The sequence below is a fragment of the Mobula birostris genome, chromosome 4, assembly GCF_030028105.1.
Source record: "Mobula birostris isolate sMobBir1 chromosome 4, sMobBir1.hap1, whole genome shotgun sequence".
In the NCBI taxonomy this organism is placed as follows: Eukaryota; Metazoa; Chordata; class Chondrichthyes; order Myliobatiformes; family Myliobatidae; genus Mobula; species Mobula birostris.
In genome coordinates, this window is record NC_092373.1 from 96737601 (window position 1) to 96758793 (window position 21193).

At 41.8% G+C, this 21193-nt stretch overlaps 1 protein-coding gene across 7 annotated transcripts in view; it reads right to left on the minus strand.

Moving 5' to 3' along the window:
* Window positions 1-21193, minus strand: part of LOC140196509 (solute carrier organic anion transporter family member 2A1-like) — a 407319-nt gene that overhangs the window by 138715 nt on the left and 247411 nt on the right. For all 7 annotated transcript variants that reach the window (XR_011885727.1, XR_011885728.1, XR_011885729.1 and 4 more), the window contains one exon: window positions 12400-12533. Coding sequence is in view for 3 of the 7 variants with exons in the window: in XM_072255831.1 (XP_072111932.1) it covers window positions 12400-12533 (134 nt within the window). In the remaining 4 variants the exon portion in view is untranslated. The remainder of the gene's footprint in view (window positions 1-12399; window positions 12534-21193) is intronic.

A 21193-nucleotide genomic window follows, 5' to 3' on the forward strand; every position in this document is an offset into this window, starting at 1 on the left:
AGAGCATTGGCTGAGTGGCAGAAGGCAAAGAATGAGAAGAAAGCAAGCCTTTTTGTATTGGCTTATCCAGGAGGACCACAACCTAGTCATGGTTTAGAGGCTTGTGTGCCTCAATGACCTGAAGAGTTATGTTGGGTAGAGTCCAGGCTTTATGCTTTGGCTCTTGGTAGGTTCACCCATGCCTAACAGGTCAAAGGGTAGAGGACAGATTAAGAGTGGTCCACCGATCCTCCAAACTCGGGGTTCAGCTCAGCCTAACAATCCTTACTGGTAAAACAAAATTGTTACGGTAACTGCAATGACGAAACCTTCTACATCTAGGTGCAACGGTAGCCGTAATTTTCCACCTGGGACTTCCAAGGCTGACAGTAGTGAAAACTGAGAGGAAGCTACTGACAGATGAAGGAAGCACTGAACACCACCAGAGGTGGAGGATCTTCATTGCTGCCCTAAACACCAGTGGCAAAACAGGCAGTAAGTTTGGAATGGTTGCCAGTGACTAATGGTGTTCCACAGGGTTATGTGTTGGGACCACTTCTTTTTACATTTGTTTGGCAACAATTCGGATGATGAAATTGATGGTTTTGTAGCCAAGTTTGCAGATGATATGAAGATAGTGGTGGGCTGGTAGTGCTGAGGAAGCAGAGAGACTAAAGAAGGACCTAGACAGCTTAGGAAAATGGGCAAAGAGGTGACATATGGAATACAGTGTGGGAAAGTATATGGTCATGCACTTCCGTAGAAGGAATAAAAGCATAGACTATTTTCTAAACGGGAAAACATTCAAAATCTAAGGAGCAAAGGGACGTGGAAGTCCTTATGCAGGATTCTCTAGAGGTCAAATTACCCTGAGTCAGTGGTAGAAAGGCAAATGCATTGTCAGCGTTCATTTTAAGAGGACTAGAATGTAAAAGCAAGGGTGTAATTCTGAGGTTGTATAAGGCACTAGTGAGGCATCACTTGGAATATTGTGAACAGTTTTGGGCCCCTTATTTAAGAAAGGATGTGCTGAAATTGGAGTGAAATCAGAGGAAGTTCACGAAAATGAACCTCTGACTGTCACACCAAATGTTGAAATGTCAAGATAGACTGCAGGTGGAGAGGATATCATGGAAATAGTCATAGAAGACTGCAGCACAGAAACATGTCCTTCAGCCTGCCTAATCCCATCGACCTGCACCAGGACCAGAGCATTCCACGTCCCTACAATCCATGTACCTATCTAAACTTCTCTTAAGCGTTGAAATCGAGCTCACACACACCACTTACACTCTAGTTGTAGTTCCATCCAAGCTCAGTGAAAAAAGCTGCTTGCATTTACCCTGTACCATAATTTACCATAATTTTGTATACTTCTTTCAAATCTCCTCTTGATCTTCTACATCCCAAACTATTCAATCTTTCCTTATAACCCAGGTCTTCCAGACCCAGCAACATCCTTGTAAATTTTCTTTGTACTCTTTCAACCTTGTTTACATCTTTCCTGTAGGTAGGTGACCAAAACTGCACACAATATTCCAAATTAGGCCTCACCAATGTCTTGTACAACTTCAACATAACATCCCATCTCCTGTACTCAATACTTTGATTTTTGAAGGCCAATGTGCCAAAATCCTTCTTTAGGACCCTTTATATACCTTTTCAAATAGTTTAACTGAGTAATAAATTATGCATTTAAATGATATACAGAACAAATTAGAACACTATCACTACTACAATAGTACTTTAAAACTGTGTATTAGTTCCTAATAGTAATCAACAGAAGAATTAATCTGGTGAATGCTGCTGCGTACTTTTAATTGACTGTAAATGAACAAAATCAGTACACAGACACCTAGTGCAGATAATGGACTGCCTTCATGCAATGCTATCAATGACTGCATCCTCCAAATCTTAATTTTCTTTGTAACATTCAGGACACACTCATGTTGAAGGAGCAACGCCTTATATTCCGTCTGGGTGGCCTCCAACCTGATGGCATGGACATTGATTTCTCAAACTTCTGATAATTACCACCACCACCCCCCTTCACCACTCTTCATTTTTGGTTCCCTCTCACACCTTCTCTTCTTACTGTCCATCAGCTCCCTCTGGTGCTCCTCTCCCTTCCCTTTCTTCAATGGTCTTCTGTCCTCTCCTATCAGATTCCCCCTCCTCCAGTCCTTTATTTCTTTCACTAATCGACTTCACAGCTCTTACTTCATCCCCTCCCCCCTCCTGATTTCACCTATCACCTGCTACCTTGTACTTCTTCCTCCCCTCCCCCTACTTACTTATTCTGACTTCATTCCCCTGCCCTTTCCAGTCCTGACAAATGGTCTCAGCTTTAAAGGTCCACTGCTTATTCCCATCCATAGACACTGCCTGATCTGCTGAGCTCCTCCAGCACATTGTGTGTATTGCTCTAGATCTCCAGCATCTGAAGTTTCTCTTACATCTGTGAAGGTTATTATTGATGCCTTCAAATGCTTCTTGGTTCCTAACTTGATGAAGTAGTAAAGTCATTTCATTTTCACACCCGGCAGTTTCTGAAATCTCCAAGTCTGAATGCTTGAAACTGCAGTGAGCAAAACTTTTTCTGGAATGTTTTACTTCCACCGAGATGCAACACAGAGCGTCATAGGAAGTCATTCCTGCCTGTAGCCATCAAACTTTACAACTCCTCCCTTGGAGGGTCAGACACCCTGAGCCAATAGGCTGGTCCTGGACTTATTTCGTGGCATAATTTACATATTACTATTTATGGTTTTATTACTATTTATTATTTATGGTGCAACTGTAACGAAAACCAATTTCCCCCGGGATCAATGAAGTATGACTATGACTATGACTACTGCTTATTTCTTGCCAACAATAAGCAGTGACAAAAGGAAATCACTGATTTTTGAACACAAACACACACAATTGACACTATTTAAAAACTATTTACTGGAAGTATAGTGTCTAGCAGCCATGTAAGTTCAGGCATTGAGTGCTAGTAAAAACCTGTTTGTTAACAGTCTGCTGCCACAGCTAAGTGGCAGAGGTCCCCAAATAAACAAACAGAATCCCTGTTAATTTTTTAATAGTTTCTGTTCTTTAAGCGTTGTCCCAACTGAGCAGGAATCCCACTTCATCGGCGGTCTAATTAATTGAATTTAATTGACTTTATTACTTACATCTTTCACATATATGAGGAGTAAAAATCTTTATGTTACATTTCCACCTAAATGTGCAATGTGCAATTTACAGTGATTTATAATAAATAATGTTTCAAAGGTACATTTAATGTTAGCCAAATGTGTCCAATATACATCCTGAAATGCTTTTTCTTCACAACCATCCACAAAAAACAGAGAAGTGCTCCAAAGAATGAACAACAGTTAAATGTTAGAACCCCAAAGTCCCCCCAGTCCCGTGCATAAGTGGCAGCAAGCAACAATCCCCCCTCCCCCACCAGCACAAAAAAGCTTCGGCACCTGCCACCGAGTATTCAAGCGTGAGCAAAGAAACAGCAAAGACACAGACTTGCAGTATGTACAACAATATAACATAGAAATACAGTTGTGTCAGCATGAATTAAGCAGTCTGATGGCCTGGTGGAAGAAGCTGTCCCAGAGCCTGTTAGTCCTGGCTTTTATGCTACGGTATTGTTTCCCAGACGGTAGCAACTGGAACACTTTGTGGTTGGGATGACTCAGGTCTCCAATGATCCTTTGGGCCTTTCTTCACACCTGTCTTTGTAAATGTCTTGAATCATGGGAAGTTCACAACTACAGATGCACTGGGCTGTTGCAACACTCTCTGCAGAGTCCTGCAATTGAAGGAAGTACAGTTCCCAAACCAGGCAGTGATGCAGCCAGTCAGGATGCTCTCAGTTGTGCCCCTGTAGAAAGCTCTTAAGATTTGGGGGCCCATACCAAACTTCTTCAACTGTCTGAGGTGAAAGAGGTATTGGTGAGCCTTTTTCACCATATAGCCGGTATGTACAGACCACGTGAGATCCTCGGTGATGCTTATGCTGAGGAACTTAAAGCTATTCACCCTCTCAACCCCAGATCCATTGATGCCTGCCTCCTTCCTCCTGTAGTCCACAACCAGCTCCTTTTTTTTGCGACATTGAGGGAGAGGTTGTTTTCTTGGCACCACCGTGTCAGGGTGATGACTTCTTCTCTGTAGGCTGTTTCATTATTATTTGAGATTAGGCCAATCAGTGTAGTGTCGTCAGCAAATTTATTTAGCAGATTGGAGCTGTGGGTGGCGACACAGTGAGATATAGATATATATATATATATACACACACACTGTATGTATGAGTAGTGCAAAATGAGAGCAAAATAGTGAGGTTGAGTTCATGGACCATTCAGAAATCTGATAGCAGAGCAGAAGAAACTGTTTCTAAAATGTTGATTGTGTCTCTTCAGGCTCCTGTACCTCCTCCCTGATGGTAGGTAATAAGAAGAGGTGGTGGGATCCTGAACGATGGATTCTGCCTTTTGAGGTATCGCCTTTTAAAAATGTTTTTGATGCTGAGGAGGCGAGTGCCCATGATGGAGCTGGATGAACTTACAACCCTCTGCAGCCTTTTCAGATCCTGTGCAGTGGCTTCTCCAGACCAGACACTTAGAACGCCCTCCATGGTACCTCTATAGAAATTTGCTAGTCTTTGGTGACATAACAAAACTCCAGAAACTCCTAATGAAATCTAGCCACTGGTGTGTCGAATTTATAGATGGCGTTTGTGCTGCATCCAGCTGCACTGATGGAGAGAGAACAGAGCATCCTTTGTGTGTGCCTGTGTTGACTGCCACCAAGGAGGAGATGTCATTTCTGATCCACACTGACTGTGGTCTCCCAAAGAGGAAGTCAAGGGTCAACTGGAGTGGTACTTAGAAGACCAGATTTTGAAGCTTATTGATTATTACTGAAGGCTTGATGGCACTTGACACTAAGCAGGAGTTAATTCTAGCCATGATCAATCTCTCAAAGCCCTTCATAACAGAAAAATGAGTGCAACTAGATGATAGTCATTGAGGCAGCTCACCCTGCTCTTCTTGGTCACCAGTATGGTTGATGCCCTTTTGAGGTATGTGGTAGCATCAAACTGCACCAGTGAGAGATTGAAGAATACTTGAACACATTGTCCAGTTAGTTGGCATAGATTTTCAGTGCCCTACTGTCATGTATTTAATATTTCAGTAATATTTGAGTAATCTTGTATGTATATATATATATATAGCTTCATTAAGCATTCTTGTTCATTTAATGAACTGGATGAAGGGATTATGTACAGTATAATATATCCAAAAAGGCATAAAGGCTTCAGGGAGCTTTGGACAAGCTTAGTAAATGGGCAATGGCATGCCAGGTAGAATACACTGTAAAAAAATGTGTGGTCATCTACGCAGATAGAAAATACAGTAGTAAAAGAGGATATATTTTCCCAGTGATAGGAGATTGAAAATCGTTCGCGTCCTTGTTGTCACCGAACACAAATCACTGAAAGTTATCATGCAGCACATCAACAAGTGGGAAGACAAGCAAAGAAAAAGGATTTGAGTACAAGAATAATGACATTTTACCACAATCATTTTGGGTTTACGTGAGAACACACCTGGAATACTGTGCACAAATCAGTTTTCCCTACCAAAGGATGCCATTGCAAAAAGGGTCGTGGGGGGGGTGGTGAGAGAGGAAATAAGATTCACCAGAATTATTCCTCGGATGTGAGAGCTTACTTTGACAGATTAAGCAGATATACCTATGCTCTCCCAAGTTTAAGAATGAGAGACAATCTCACTAAGACATTTAAGAATCCTTGTGTTTGAAAAGGCCAAAGTAGCAATAACTTGCACAATGATTAAAACAATAAAATTAATCTCAAAATAAGAGGTTGGTCTTCAGGACACAAGAGGCAATAAATCTTTAGAATTCTCTATTGAAAAGGGCTATAAGGACTCAGCCACTGAGGTTATGTCAGAGATTGAAAATGTTTTAGGCCTTAAGGAAGTCAAGTAAAGAGGACCCAAGCATTCATATTATTGAATGAAGGAGCAAATAGTCAACATCTACTGCCATTTCTTATGTTTGCATTTTGCTAACATCACTTTGATAGTGTCCTATCTCTTCCTGGTGATACAGTGAAAGATCAGTGCTGTCATCTTGATTGTACCAATATGTTAGACTCATCTACACTTTGCTCAACCTGATGTATACTTCTCCAGGCCTCTCAGGTCTGATGCTAAGATAACACAATGAAATCAACTATTAGGTTACAGCATAAAATTATCTGATGACCTCCCATTGAATCAAACACCATGGGGAAAGGGTGCAGCAACTGCATCTGGGTAAAAAAATGAATGGCTGCCTCCCATTCTCATACAGGGATCTCAATTTAATGAGCACAATTATAATCCCAAGGAAAAGGAAGCTGACATAAATTCCCAGGAATTAAAGGTGATAACTCGTAGATTAAAATGCTCAAATATGATGGTGGACTGAAAGGATAGGTAAAGAAAAATAAATCTGCTTAGGGTCTCTAGGATTAGGTGAGAGAGCCCAAAACAAACATACAGACAAACCTTCCTCACCACCCCCTCCTTACTGATGTACTATCTCTAGATTTCTGTCTGTATTTCTGAATTCCTGCAGCAGTTTCTGACTTTTCTAAAAAAAATGTCAGAAATTTGGCAGTCCCTTCACTGCAATGGTGGATCTCTGGATGACAAATCAATTGCTAGTTAAAGTTCTGTGATCAATAAGATATTTTGCTGACCAAAAGGACTTTCAGCCATGACTTCAGAACCACCTCTGGCTGTGCTCACAGAATTGTTATAGGTTCATTCAGGGGAATGTTTCCAGTTGATACAAAATTCCTTGTTGTGATGAATATTCTCAGAACAATGATAGATGCAGTTAATTGCTGCATGCCTACTGGGAAAGCAGGTGTTCTTTCCAAAGTGAGGAGACAATGAGCTCAGCTCCTCTGCCACAGGAAACATCAGCAAAGTTTTTCCTTGAGTAGTGCACAGATTGGGAAGGAGGCTGTACTAAATCCAAACTCTCCAAGCTGGCACACAGGGCCTCGTCATTCAAGATGGGCACAGATGGGTTTGCCCAGTGTATCACACCAGCTGTCACTAGCTGCAGTCACAATGTCAAAGCAGGAGAGTTCAAAGAAAATGTACAACTATGCCACACTCTTAAGTTTGCTAAAGTTCGTAATATTTGTTTCTGAGCTCAGATCATCAAAAGCAGGTTAACTAGTCACATATCTATTTGAATAAGTCACAGACGCACAAATTAGCTAGAGTACTTACTGATTTTGCAGAATTTAAGAACATAAGAAATAAGAGCAGGAGTAGGCCATCTGGCCTAACAAGCCTGCCTTACCATTCAATAAGATCATGGCTGATCTGTCCATAAACTCAGGTCCATTTACCTGCCTTTTCCCCATAACCCTTAATTCCCCTACTATGTAAAAATCTATTTAACTGTATCTTAAATATATTTAGTGAAGAAGCCTCAACTGCTGCCCTGGACAGAGAATTTCACAGATTCACCACTCTCTGGCAAAAACAGTTTCTCCTCATCTCTGTCCTAATTCTTCTCTCCTGAACCTTGAGGCAATGTTCCCTAGTTCTAGTCTCACCTACCAATAGAAACAACTTTCCTACTTCTATCTTATCTATCCCTTTCAAAATTTTGTATGTTTCTATAAGATCCCCTTTCATTCTTCTGAATTCCAGAGAGTATAGTCCCAGGCGACTCAATCGCTCCTCATAGGTTAACCCCTTCATCTCTAGAATCAACCTGGTGATGTCATGGTCCGGTCCGTTGACTCCTCATTCCAGTTATTTCCTTTTCCCTGTGGTCCATCGGGTGCCATGATTATGGCACCTGCTTTCCACCTGAGCCGGGAGCATAAAAGCTCTGGCTGACAGCTACTCGGTGCTGGACCGTCACCTGAGCAAGTGCAATTGTGCCCGATTCAGGTCCCCGTTCATTGTGGACTCTAAGTGGCTCTGGTGCCCGGGGTTGCTTTGTGGATTTGGTCATTTAATGTCCAGCTGAGTTGCTGGCCATTTGCCTCCACTCCGAGCCAAAGTACGAATTCTGCCGTTTCCATGGCCAGCTGAGATTTGCTAGCATGTGGCCGCTTCTCCGAGCCGAGATTCGAATGGACTGTCGTGGTTTGCATTTCATCGTCACATATCCAGCTGAGTAAGCAGGCCATTTGCCGCTACTCGAATGGACTATTGTTGTTTTGTCGTCTTGTATCCAGCTCAGTAGGCAGGCCACTTGCCACTAATTGAATGGACTGTAGTTGTTCTGTCGTTCCGAGTCCTAGTCCAAGTCCGAGTCTAAGTCCAGGCTCTGTATCTGAGCCCAAGTTCAAGTCCAGAGTCCAAGCCCAAGTTCAGGTTCCGAGTCCAAGTCCAAGTCTAAGTCCTGGCTCTGTATCCGAGCCCAAGTTCAAGTCCAGGTTCTGCGTCCGAGTCTACGTCTGAGTCCCGGCTCCTTGTCTGAGTCCAAGTCCAAGTCCAGGCTTTGTGTCCGAGTCCAAGTCCAAGTCCAGGCTCCATGTCCAAGCCGAAGTCCAAGTCCAGGTTTTACCGGTTTGTTATCCAACGTTCATGTCCATGTTGGCTTTTTATCCTGCTCCCTGGCCTTCTTAGTAGCTATCAATAAATACGTTTCTGTTTATTCTACCTCTGTGCCTGTGTTCTGCGCTTGGGTCCGCTCAGTGTAACAGGTGAACCTCCTCTGTACTGCCTCCAAAGCCAGTATATCCTTCCTCAAGTATGGAGACCAGAACTGCACACAGTACTCTAGGTGCAGCCTCACCAGTATCCTGTATAGTTGCAGCGTGACCTCCCTGCTCCTGAATTCAATTCCTCTAGCAATGAAGGCCAACTTTCCGATTGCCTTCTTAATAACCTGTTGTACCTGCAAGCCAACTTTTTGCGATGCATGCACAAGCACTCCCAAGTCCCTCTGCACAACAGCATGCTGCAATCTTTCACCATTTAAATAATAATCTACTCTTCTATTATTTCTTCCAAAGTGGAATGATCTCCCATTTATCAACATTGTATTCCATCAGCCAGACCTTGGCCCACTCAGTTAACTTATTTATATCCCTCTGCAGACTCTCCACATCCTCTGTCCAATTTGCTTTTCCACTCAGTTTAGTGTCATCAGCAAATTTTGCTACACCACACTCAGTCCCCTCTTCCAAATCATCAATGTAAATGGTAAAAAGCTGCGGGCCCAGCACTGATCCCTGCGGCATCCCACTCACCACTGACTGCTAACCACAGAAACACCATTTATACCAACCTGTCTGCCTTCTATTGGTTAATCAATCCACTATCCATGCCAATACGCTTCCTCCGACTACATGCAGCCATATCTTATTTATAAGTCTCTTGTGTGGCACCTTATCGAAAGCCTTCTGGAAATCCAAGTATATGACATCCACCTGTTCCCCTCCATCCACGGCACTCATTACGTCCTCAAAGAACTCCAGTAAGTTTGTCAGACAGGACCTGCCCTTTCTGAATCCATGCTGCATCTGTCTAATGGAACCACTCCTTTCCAAATGTTTCGCTATTTCTTCCTTAATGACAGCTTCAAGCATTTTCCAGACTACAGATGTTAAGCTAACTGGTCTATAGTTGCCTGTCTTTTTCCCACATCCTTTTCTAAAAAGTGGCGTGACATTTGCTGTCTTCCAATCTGCCGGGTCCTGCCCAGAGTCTAGAGAATTTTGATAAATGATTACCAACGCGTCTACTATAACCTCCGCCAATTCCCTCTGCACCCTGGGATGCATCCCATCAGGACCAAGGGACTTATCTACCTTCAGGCCCTCTAGTTTGCTCATCACTATCTCTTTAGTGACAGTGATTTTATCGAGGTCCCCACCTCCCATTTCGTCCATAGCATCCTTCTTTGGCATATTAGACGTGTTCTCCACTGTGAAGACCGACACAAAATACTCATTCAATGCCTCAGCCATTTCCTTATCACCCAATATCAATTTCCCCTTATTGTCTTTCAAGGGACCTATGTTGACTTTAGTCACTCTCTTCCGCTTTCTATATTTATAAAAACTTTTGCTGTTTTTATATTTTGTGCTAATTTACATTTATACTCTATCTTTCCTTTCATTATTTCTTGTTTAGTTGTTCTTTGTTGCTTTTTAAAGTTCTCCCAATCCTCCAGTCTCCCACTACTCTTTGTGACTTCGTATCAAAATTAAAACCTCGTGTATAATCTTTTATTTCCTTAGGTATCCAAGGCTGGCTCTCCCCACACTTACTGTCCTTACTCTTGACTGGAATATACTTTTGTTGAGCACTGTGAAAAATCTCTTTGAAAGTATTCCACTGTTCCTCAACTGTCCTACCAAATAGTCTGTGCTCCCAATCCACATTAGCCAACTCCTCCCTCATCCTGCTGTAGTCTCCATTGTTCAAGCATAATACACTAGTTTTAGATCTAACTATTTCATCCTTCATCTGTATGTGAAATTCAATCATACTATGATCACTCTTTCCAAGAGGCTCCCTGCCTACAAGATCACTAATCTTACCTGTCTCATTGTACAGGACTAGATCTAAGATAGTATTTTCCCTTGTAGGTTCACTAACATGCTGCTCAAGAAAGCCATCATGGATACATTCTACGAAGTCCTCCTCAAGACTTTCTTGACCAACCTGATTCACCCAATCTATGTTGAAGTTAAAATCCCCCATGACAACTGCCATTCCATTCTTACAAGCCTCAGTTATTTCTTGGTTAATCGCCTCTGCCACTGCAATATTTTTATTAGATGGCCTGTAGACAACTCCCGCCAGATTGTTTCCCTTTACTATTCTTAATCTCTACCCAGATGGACTCAATATTCTGCTCCGCAGATCTTATCTCATCTCTCACAATCACCCTGATCTCATCCTTAATTAAGGGCACCACCCCACCTCCTTTGCCTTCCTGCTTATCCTTCTGCATTACCTGATACCCCTGGATATTTAATTCCCAGTCATCTCCACCTTGCAACCAGGTTTCTGTAATGGCCACTAAATCATATGCCTTGGTACTGATCTGTGCCACAAGTTCACTAACCTTGTTTCTAATAGTATGGGCATTTAGATAAAGTGCCCTTATACTCATTGTCCTTTTAGAATCTAGTGACCTATGCGATTTTTGCTTTTTACTTTTATGCACTCTACTCTTACCTTTTTATTCACTAACTCTAGCTTTGGTCTCTGCATCACTTCCCTCTTCTTTTCTGTGTGGGTTCCCATCCCCCTGCCATATTAGTTTAAAACCTCCCCAACAGCACTAGCAAACAATCTCCCTAAAACATTGATCCCGGCCCTGCCCAGATGTAGACCATCCGGACGGTACTAGACCCACCTCCCCCAGAAGCGGTTAAAATGCCCCATGAATCTGAAACCCTCCCTCCTGCACCACTGCTCAAGCCACATATTCATCCTAGCTATCCTGCTATTCCAACTCTGGCTAGCACGTGGCACCGGTAATAATCCTGAGATTATTACCTTTGAGGTCTTACTCTTTAATTTATCTCCTAGCTCCCTAAATTCAGCTTGTAGGACCTCGTCCCGCTTTCTTCCTATATTATTAGTACCTGCATGCACCACAACAGCTGACTGCTCACCCTCCCCTTTCAGAATGTCCTGCAGCCTCTCCAAGACATCTCTGACCCTTGCACCCGGGAGGCAACACACGGGAGTTCCGTTTGCAGCCAGAAGCTCCTCTCTATTCCTCTTACCATGGAATCCCCTACCACAACAACTCTGCCACGCTTTTTCTTGCCCTCATGCGCAGCAGAGCCACCCATGGTGCCATGATCCTGGCTACTGCTGCCTTCACCTGAGGAGCCATCACCCCCCAACAGACTCCAAAGCAGTATATCTGTTTTGGAGGGAGATGACCACAGGAGACTCCTGTACTACCTTCCTGCTACTACTCTCCCCATTGGTCACCCATTCCCTGTCTTTCCTTAGATCCTTAAACTGCAGTGTGACCAACTCATTAAATGTGCTATCCACAACATTCTCAGCATCTTGGATGCTCCAAAGTGAGTCCATGCGCGACTCCATGCGGTCTATCAGGAGCTGTAGCTGGACACACTTCCTGCACACGTAGTCTTCAGGGACACTGTCAGCCTCCCTGAGTTCCCACATGTCACAGGAGGAGCATGGAACGGGTCTGAGCTCATCTGCCATGATAGAGCAATGGATGTTAGCGGAAGAGGAGCACGGGAGAAAAGGAAGAGTCCACTGGGGAAGTCAAAGGCCGTTATCTGGACTTGAAACATTCTCTTTTCATTTGAGCAGTGATACAGATCAGGTTGAGGTTAAATGAAGGAACCTAAACTTGAGTCCTTACCTTTTGACAGATCATTTGTCGAGGGAAAAAGAAATAAGGAACAGAGAAAACGGCAAGAATACTACTGCAAATGAGTAATCCAAGCCACCAGGCACCAATCCACCGGGGGTCACTGGGGTTCATTTCAATGGTGGCTAAGGAGGGAAACAAAACAAGAAGACATAAGCTGATTCACAAGCACACATTAAATTGGTGAAACCTGCTTACCAGCTTCTCTTTTCATTCATCCCACATTCCCCAAATTAACAGTGTAGCTATGGGAATAATATAGGCCCTAATTATTCCTATGATTCTGAGTTGATTTGAGTCCACTTCCCCATTTCTTTCTCTGACACAATGACAACAGCATTAGTGCTACATCCTCTTCTAATTAGTTTATATCAGTGACATGTTGCCAGCAGCATCATTACGTCAGTGAAAATAGTGGGAATGAATCAGAAATTATTTAGCATTTACAAAATAATATTCTTTTGAGTTTAGCAGAGCAAAAATTGTTCCATTGGCCCACTCAGCAAATGCCAACCATCAAAATCCTATTTACATTATTTCTATATCATTTTACCTCTTTATCACCAAATTTAATTGAGAAATTTCCATTCTGTATCTTGCTGTTATGTTGAATGTCATAGTGGATGCAGACTCTTATGATTTCACCTTCAATACTTTGATCTGAGACCTGTCCAGATTGCCCTCATTCTCCACTCTACTGACCTGGCGTTCCCAGATCAGGTTTATTTATTTAGTGATACAACACGGAGTAGGTGCTTCCAGCCCTTCGAGACACGTGACCCCAGCATTCCTACAACCCTGATGATCATGAAACAATGGTTGCAGGAGATCTCGCAGATATATTCTGAAGATAATCAGTAGGATGCACCAGAACATGTTACCTGAAAAAAACAGTCTCCAAGAGGACCATAAATGTCACCCATTTCCCAGCTGAAGGCATGGTCACTTTCAGTTATCAAAGATTTTCTTTTTTTCGGTACTTACAAATTAGAGATTTTCTGCGATCTCAATTATATAAATTTCCTAATAGACCTGATAAGAACATATTAGATGAAATTCTTAGTATGAAACCATTCCATAATGGTTCAATATCCAATATTTATGATATATTGTTGGGAATGAGAAATAATTCTTTAGACAAGATTAAAAATCTTTGTGAACAAAGATTTACAGACTTCAATTTCTGAAGAAACTTGGAATGAGACTTTTAAATTGGTTAATACTTCATCGCTATGTGCTCCTCATTCCCTCCTACAATTTAAAGTGGTTCATAGGGCTTATATGACCAAGGATAAATTATCTCGTTTTTATAGGGATACATCTCCCTACTGTGATAGGTGTAACAACGGAGAAGCTTCACTTATTCATATGTTTTGGACGTGCCCAAGTCTTGGAAAATATTGGAAGGAAGTATTCCAAACATTTTCTGTACGCTTTAAAGAAAATTTTAAGCCTAATCCTTTGACTGCCCTATTTGGAAGGAAAGATATAATTTTGAAGACATCTGATCTGCACATTCTGGCTTTTATCTCTCTTATGACTAGAAGGACACTTTTGTTTAAATGGAAGGATGCTGTTCTGCCTAACCATGCTCAATGGTTACGGGATGTTATGACATGCCTAAATTTAGAAAAGATTCGTTGTTCAATTTCTGAATCTAACCAAGATTTTCAAAATCTGTGGGGGCCGTTTTTAAATTATTTTCATAATCTTTGACTTCTTGTTAAAGTACAAAAGTTGGTTAATAGTATATTTTATTATCTGATAAGTTTCTTTTTTTTCCCAAACAGCTTCGACTTTGGTAGTGCGTGTAGATCTTTTCTTTCAATAAAATTGTTTATATTCTAATATACGAATTAATCTAATCCATATGAATACAGAGTAAGGAGTTCATTAATGTGATTCAATATACTGTATCTGGTATTATTATATTTTGTCTTTTGTTTTATAATATGTATTCTCTTAAACTCTGTATTCTTCTATATATAGAAATCAATAAAAATTTTGAAAAAGAAGAAGAAAGATTTTCCAAGGGACAACAAGCTTCCTAAACACAATTGTGCAAGAACTGGCCCGAGTGAAGCCACAAAAGTGTGAAGGAGGACACGGAAAATAAAATTGTGAAGCAATGCAGAGGAAGCATTAATGTTTAAGCTTTGCAGGTTTGGATAGGATCAGTATTGAGGGCTATGGTCCAAGATAGAATAAGAGGTTGGTATGGACTAGATGGCTAAGGAGCCTGTTTCTGAGTAGAGGAATTTAGAAATTTTAAATTATTAAAAGTCAACCGTGAAATAGAGAGTCATACAGCATGAAAACAGCCCAGATCACCAATAATGACTATGTTGCCCAGACAGCATGTTCCATCTGTCCATATTCGGCACACAGACCTTTAAACCCCTCATCTCCATGGACTTAACTAGATAACATTCAAATGTTGTTTGCCTTAATACTTGCCTTAACAAATATTCCTAACAGCTCCCTTGTGTGAAGAAACTGTCCTGGTGTCTCTTAAATATCTTGCCTCTAATGTTAAGCCTCTAGTCATATTTTCCCAAAACTGCTGACAACACTCCACGTGAGGCCTTGCCAGTGCTTTATAAAGTCTCAACAGTATATCCTTACCTTTATATTTTAGTCCTCTCAAAATGAATGTTAACATCACATTTGCCTTCCTCACCACAGACACAACCTACAAATTAACCTTTAGGAAACCCTGCACATGGAACCCCAAATCTATTTGCACTTCAGATTTTTGAATATTCTTTCCATTTGGAAAACGGACTCCCTTTTTATTTCTTCTTTTTGATCATACACTTCCTGACACTGTATTCCATCTGCCACTTCTATGCCCATTCTCCTAATCAGTTTAAGTCCTTCTATGGTCTCACTACTTCCATCAAAACTGCCTGTCCCTCTACCCACCCTTCTATTATCCACAAACTTAGCCATAAAGCTATCAATTCCATCTTCCAAGTCATTGACATATAACATAAAATGAACCAGTCCCAACACAGACCTCTGTGGAACACCACTTGTTATTGGCAGCCAACCAGAAAAGTCTTCCTTTATTCCCCCCACTTTGTCTCCTGCCAATCAGCCAGTGCTAGTAACTTTCCTGCAATACCATGGGCTCTTAACAGTGCATGGAATGCACTGCCAGCAATGGTGGTAGAGTCAGATACAATAGGGTCTTTTAAGAGACTTTCAGATAGGTACATGGAGCTTAGGAAATTAGAGGGCTATGCGCTAGGGAAATTTTAGGCAGTTTCTAGAGTAGGTTACATGGTCAGCACAACACTGTGAGCCAAAGGGCCTGTAATGTGCTGTAGATTTTCTATGTTCTATGTTAACTTGTTAAGCAGCCTCATATGTGGCACCTTGACAAAGGCCTTCTTAAAATCCAAGTACACAATATCAACTGATTCTAATTGTCTATCCTGCTTGTTATTTCCTCAAAGGATTCCAATAGATTTCTCAAGCAAGATTTTCCCTTGAGGAAACCATGCTGACTAAGGTTTATTTTATCATATGCCTCATAGTAGCCCGAAACCACATCTTTAACAATTGACTCCAATTCAGGCCCTCAAGTCCGGACAATATCCTGAATTGATTTTCTGCATTTTTTCTAGTGCAACATCTCTGCTCTAAGAGGTATGAAAACTGTACACAATATTCTCATAGAAGCCTCATCAATGTTTTATATAACCATAACATAACTTCCCAACTCCTATAGTCACTGTCATAGAGAAGTACAGCACAGAAACAGGCCCTTTGGCTCATCCTATATTCACTGTCAGGGAAGAGTACAGCAGAGAAAGAGGCCCTTCGGCCCATCCCATATTCACGGTCATACAGAAGTACAGCACAGAAACAGGCTAGTCAGCCCACCTTGTCCATGCCAAAACCATTTAAACTGCCCATCAACCGGCACTGGGACCGTAGCCCTCCATACCCCTACCTACCCATCTATCTATCCAAACTTCTCTTAAATATTGAAATTGAGCTTGCACGCACCACTTGTGCTAGCAGCTCATTCCACATACTCACAACACTCTGAGTGAACTTTTCCCCTCATGTTCCCCTTAAATTTCTCACCCTTTACCCTTAACCCATGACCTTTGATTGTAGTCCCACCCAACCTCAGTGGAAAAAGCCTGCTTGCATTTATCCGATACACACCCTTCATAATTTTGTGTACCTCTATCAAATCTCCTCTCAATCTTCTATGTTCTAAAGAATACAGTCCTAACCTATTCAATCTTTCCTTATAAGTCAGGCCCTCCGGACCCAGCAACATCCTTGTCAATTTTCTCTGTACTCTTTCATACTATTTTATATCTTTCCTGCAGATAGGTGACCTGTACACAATACTTCAAATTAAGCCTCATCAACATCTTATCCAATTTCGACATAATATCTTATCTCCTGTAATCAGTAAATTGATTTATGAAGGCCAATGTGCCAAAAGGTTTCTTTCTGACCCTATCTACCTGTGACGCCACATTCAACAAATTATGGACCTGTACGTATTTCCATATTCCTTTGTTCTATCACACTCTTCAGTGCTTTACTGCTCACTGTATAAGACCTATGCTGGTTAGTCCTACCAAAGTGCAAACCTCACACTTGTCTGCATTAAATTCCATCTGCCATTTTTCAGCCCAATTTTCCAGCTGACACAGATCCCTCTGCAAGCCATGATAGCCTTCCTCACTATCCACTACACCCCTAGTGTTGGTGTCATTCACAAATTTGCTGATTGAAGACAGCTAGCATGCTAAATGACTTTTTTACCACCGATCTACAGCACATGTGACACCATCTGCACTGCTAGTTCCTTCATTTCCTTAACACTCCCTAGAGCACTGCCATTCGGTGCCTATCTTAGTTTGATCTCCAAAATAAAAAAGCTCATATGTATCTGGATTGAAAACAATTTGACAATCCCCAGGCCACATACCTAGCTGATGAAGATCCTCTTATAATTTTTTGATGATCTTCTACACCACTTATTTTAGTATCATTCGCAAACCGACCAAGCATGTCCTGTACTATAAGGCCATGAGACATAGGAGCAGAATTAGGTTATTTGGCACATCAAAACTGCTAAGCCATTCCATCATGGCTAATTTATTATCCCTTTCAACCCCGTTATCCTGCCTTCTCCCTGTAACCTTTGGTGTCTTCTTTAATGAAACCTGTGACCCGCCACTGTATATATACCCAATGACTCAGCCTCCACACCGTCTGTGGCAATGAATTCCATGGTTCACAACCTTCCTTCTGGCTTAAGAGATTCCTTTGCATCTCTGTTTTAAAGAGATATCCTTGTATTCTGAGACAGTGTCCCTTGGTCCTACACTACCCCACTATAGAATCTTCAATTCCACTCTATCTAGGCTTTTCGATACTATGAGGATTCAATGAGATCCCCACCACATTTTTCTGAGTACAGGCCCAGAGTCATTTAATGCTTATTAGATGTTAACACTTTCATTCCTGGGATCATTCTCAGAAACCTCCTCTTGATCTTCTTCCACGCAAGTGCATCCTTTCTTAGCTAAGGGGCCCAAAACTGCTTAAAGCCAAACTACATTTACTATCAAAGTATGTATACCATATACAATTTTGAGATTCTTCTTCTGGCAGGCAGCCACAAAGGAAGAAAAGCCCCACATAACAAAGACCGTCATACACCCAAAGCACAAGAAAAAGGACAAATCGTGCAAACAAAAAAAGTTAAACAAATAATACACAGAAGATGAACCACATAGTATGCATAAGAATATAAGAAATAGGAGCAGAAGTCGGCCATCTGGCTCGTCGAGCCAGCTCCACCATTCAATAAGATCATGGTTGATCTGGCCAGGGACTCATATCCACCTACCTGCCTTTTCCCCATAACCCTGAATTCCCCTACCATGCAAAAATCTCTCCAACCTTGTCTTAAGTATATTTACTGAGGTAGCCTCCACTGCTTCACTGGGCAGAGATTCACTACCCTCTGGGAAAATCAGTTCCTCCTCATCTCCATCCTAAATATATTCCCCCAAATCTTGAGGCTATGTCCCTTGGTTCTAATCTCACCTACCAGTGGAAACAACTTTCCTGCCTCTGTCTTATCTATCCCTTTCATAATTTTATATGTTTCTATATGATATCCTCTCATTCTTCTGAACTCTAGCTAGTACAGTCCCAGGCGACTCAATCTCTCCTCACAGTCTAACCCACACATCTCTGGAATCAACCCGGTGAACTTCCTCTGCACCACTTCCAAAGCCAGTATATCCTTCCTCAAGTAAGGAGACCAGAACTGCATACAGTACTCTGGATGTGGCCTCACCAATACCCTGTACAGTTGCAGCATAACCTCCCTGCTGTTGAATTCAATCCCTCTAACGATGAAGGCCAACATTCGATTTGCCTTCTTGATAGCCTGCTGCACCTGCAAACCAATATTTTGTGATTCATGCACAAGCACTCCCAAGTTCCTCTGTACAGCCGTACACTACATTTTTTCTACCATTTAAATACTAATTTGCTTTCATTTTTCCTTCCAAAGTGGATGACCTTGCATTTACCAACATTGTACTCCATCTGCCAGACCCTTGTCCACTCACTTAATCTATCTATATCTCTCTGCAGACTCTCCGTATCCTCTGCACAATGTGTTTATCTTATGGATAAGTCTTTTATGTGGCACCTTATTGAACGCCTTCTGAAAATCCAAATAGATAATGTCTATCTGTTCCCCTCTATCCACTGTGCTCGTTACATCGTCAAAGAACTCCAGTAAGTTTGTCAAACAGGACTTGCCTTTGCTGAATCCACGTTGTGTCTGCCTGATGGATCCATTTTTTCCAGATGCCTCGCTATTTCTTCTTTAATGATAACTTCAAGCATTTTCCCAACTATAGATGTTAAACTAACTGGCCTGTAGTTACCTGCCTTTTGCCCACATCCTTTTTTGAACAGTGGCATGACATTCGCCATCTTCCAATCTGCCAGGACCTGTCCAGAGCCCAGAGAATTTTGGTAAATCATCACTAAAGCCTCAACTATAACCTCTGCCATTTCTTTCAGTACCCTGGGATGCACTCCATCACGACCAGGATCCCTAACTACAAGATTGCTAATTTTACTTGTCATATTGCACAGGACCAGATCTAAGATAGCACATTCAAGATTCAAGATTCAAAAAACTTTATTGTCATTCTAACCGTACATCAGCTCTGCAGGGCAGAATGAGAGAGCGTTTCTCAGGAGCAGTGCAATCATAACATAACAAATGCAACACTAAATAATAAACATAATAATAAATAGTAAAACACAACAGCCACATGTCAGTTAAACTCAAGTTATAAGTGTCCAGTGCCTTGTAGGTTCAGTAATATGCTGTTCAAGAAAGCCAACATGTACGTATTCTATGAAGTCCTCCTCAAGACTGCCTCGATCAATTTGAGTCTCCCATGATAAATGCTATTCCATTCTTACATGCCTCAGATATTTCTCTGTTTATTCCCTGTACCACTGTAATGTTATTACTCAGTGGTCGAAAGACAACTCCCACCAGTGATTTTTTTCCCTTTACTATTCCTAATCTCTACCCAGATGGATTCAATGCTCTGCTCCTTAGATCTAATATTGTCTCTCACTATTGCCCTGTCTCATCTTTAATTAAGAGCGCTACCCCACCTCCCTTACCTTCCCTGCCTATCCTTCCGTATTACCTGATATCCTTGGATATTTAATTCCCAATCCTCTCCACCCTGCAACCACGTCTCTGTACCGGTCACTAAATCATATCCCTTTGTACCGATTTGTACCACAAATTCACATATACTACGAGCATTCAAATAAAGCGCCCTTACACTCATTGTGCTTTTAAAATCTTGTAACCTTTTACCCTTTTGCACTTGACTTGTCTTCACTCCACTCTTTTCTCTTTTTTATCATTTTTTTCTTTATCTTTATCCATACTTCTCCAGTGTATTGAACCCACTCTACTACTATTTAGGTTAAAGCCCTTCCCACAGCTCTAGTTATGCGATTCGCTAGCATCCAGGTCCCATCACAGTTCAGGTGGAGCCCATCCCATTGGTACAGCTCCCTCCTTCCCCAATACTAGCGCTAATTTCCCAAGAATTCAAACTCACTTCTCCCACACCAATCCTTGAGCCATGGTTTTAACTCTCTAATCTTCTCGACCCTATGCTCGTGGCACAGGTAGTAATCCAGAGATTACCACCTTTTTGGTTCTGCTTTTTAATTTAGTCTCTCACTGCTCAAATTCCTTCAGCAGAGCCTCTTTCCTCATTCTACCTATGATGTTGGTACCCACATGGACCACGAAAACTGGATCTTTTCCCTCCCACTGCAAATTCCTCTGCAGGTCAGATAAGATGTCCTGAACCCGGGCACTAGGCAGGCAACACAGCCTACCCTTCTCGACAGAAAACTCTGTCTATTTCCCTGTCTATACTATCCCCAATTACCACTACATTTCTCTTCTCTCCCCCTCTTGAATGGCTTCCTGAACTACGGAGCCAGTTAGGTTGCTCATCCTTCCTACAGCCCCCATTCTCATCCAGACAGAGAGCAAGAATCTCAGACCTGTTGGACAAGCTCAAGGGCTGAGGCTCCTCCAGCACTGTCTTTTGGATCTCATTACCCACCTCACTTGCAGTCACATCCCCTTGCTCCTGACCACAGACCAAATTTGTGGCAGCTAATCTAAAGGGTGTGACTATCTCCTGAAACAGACGATCCAGGTAACTCTCCC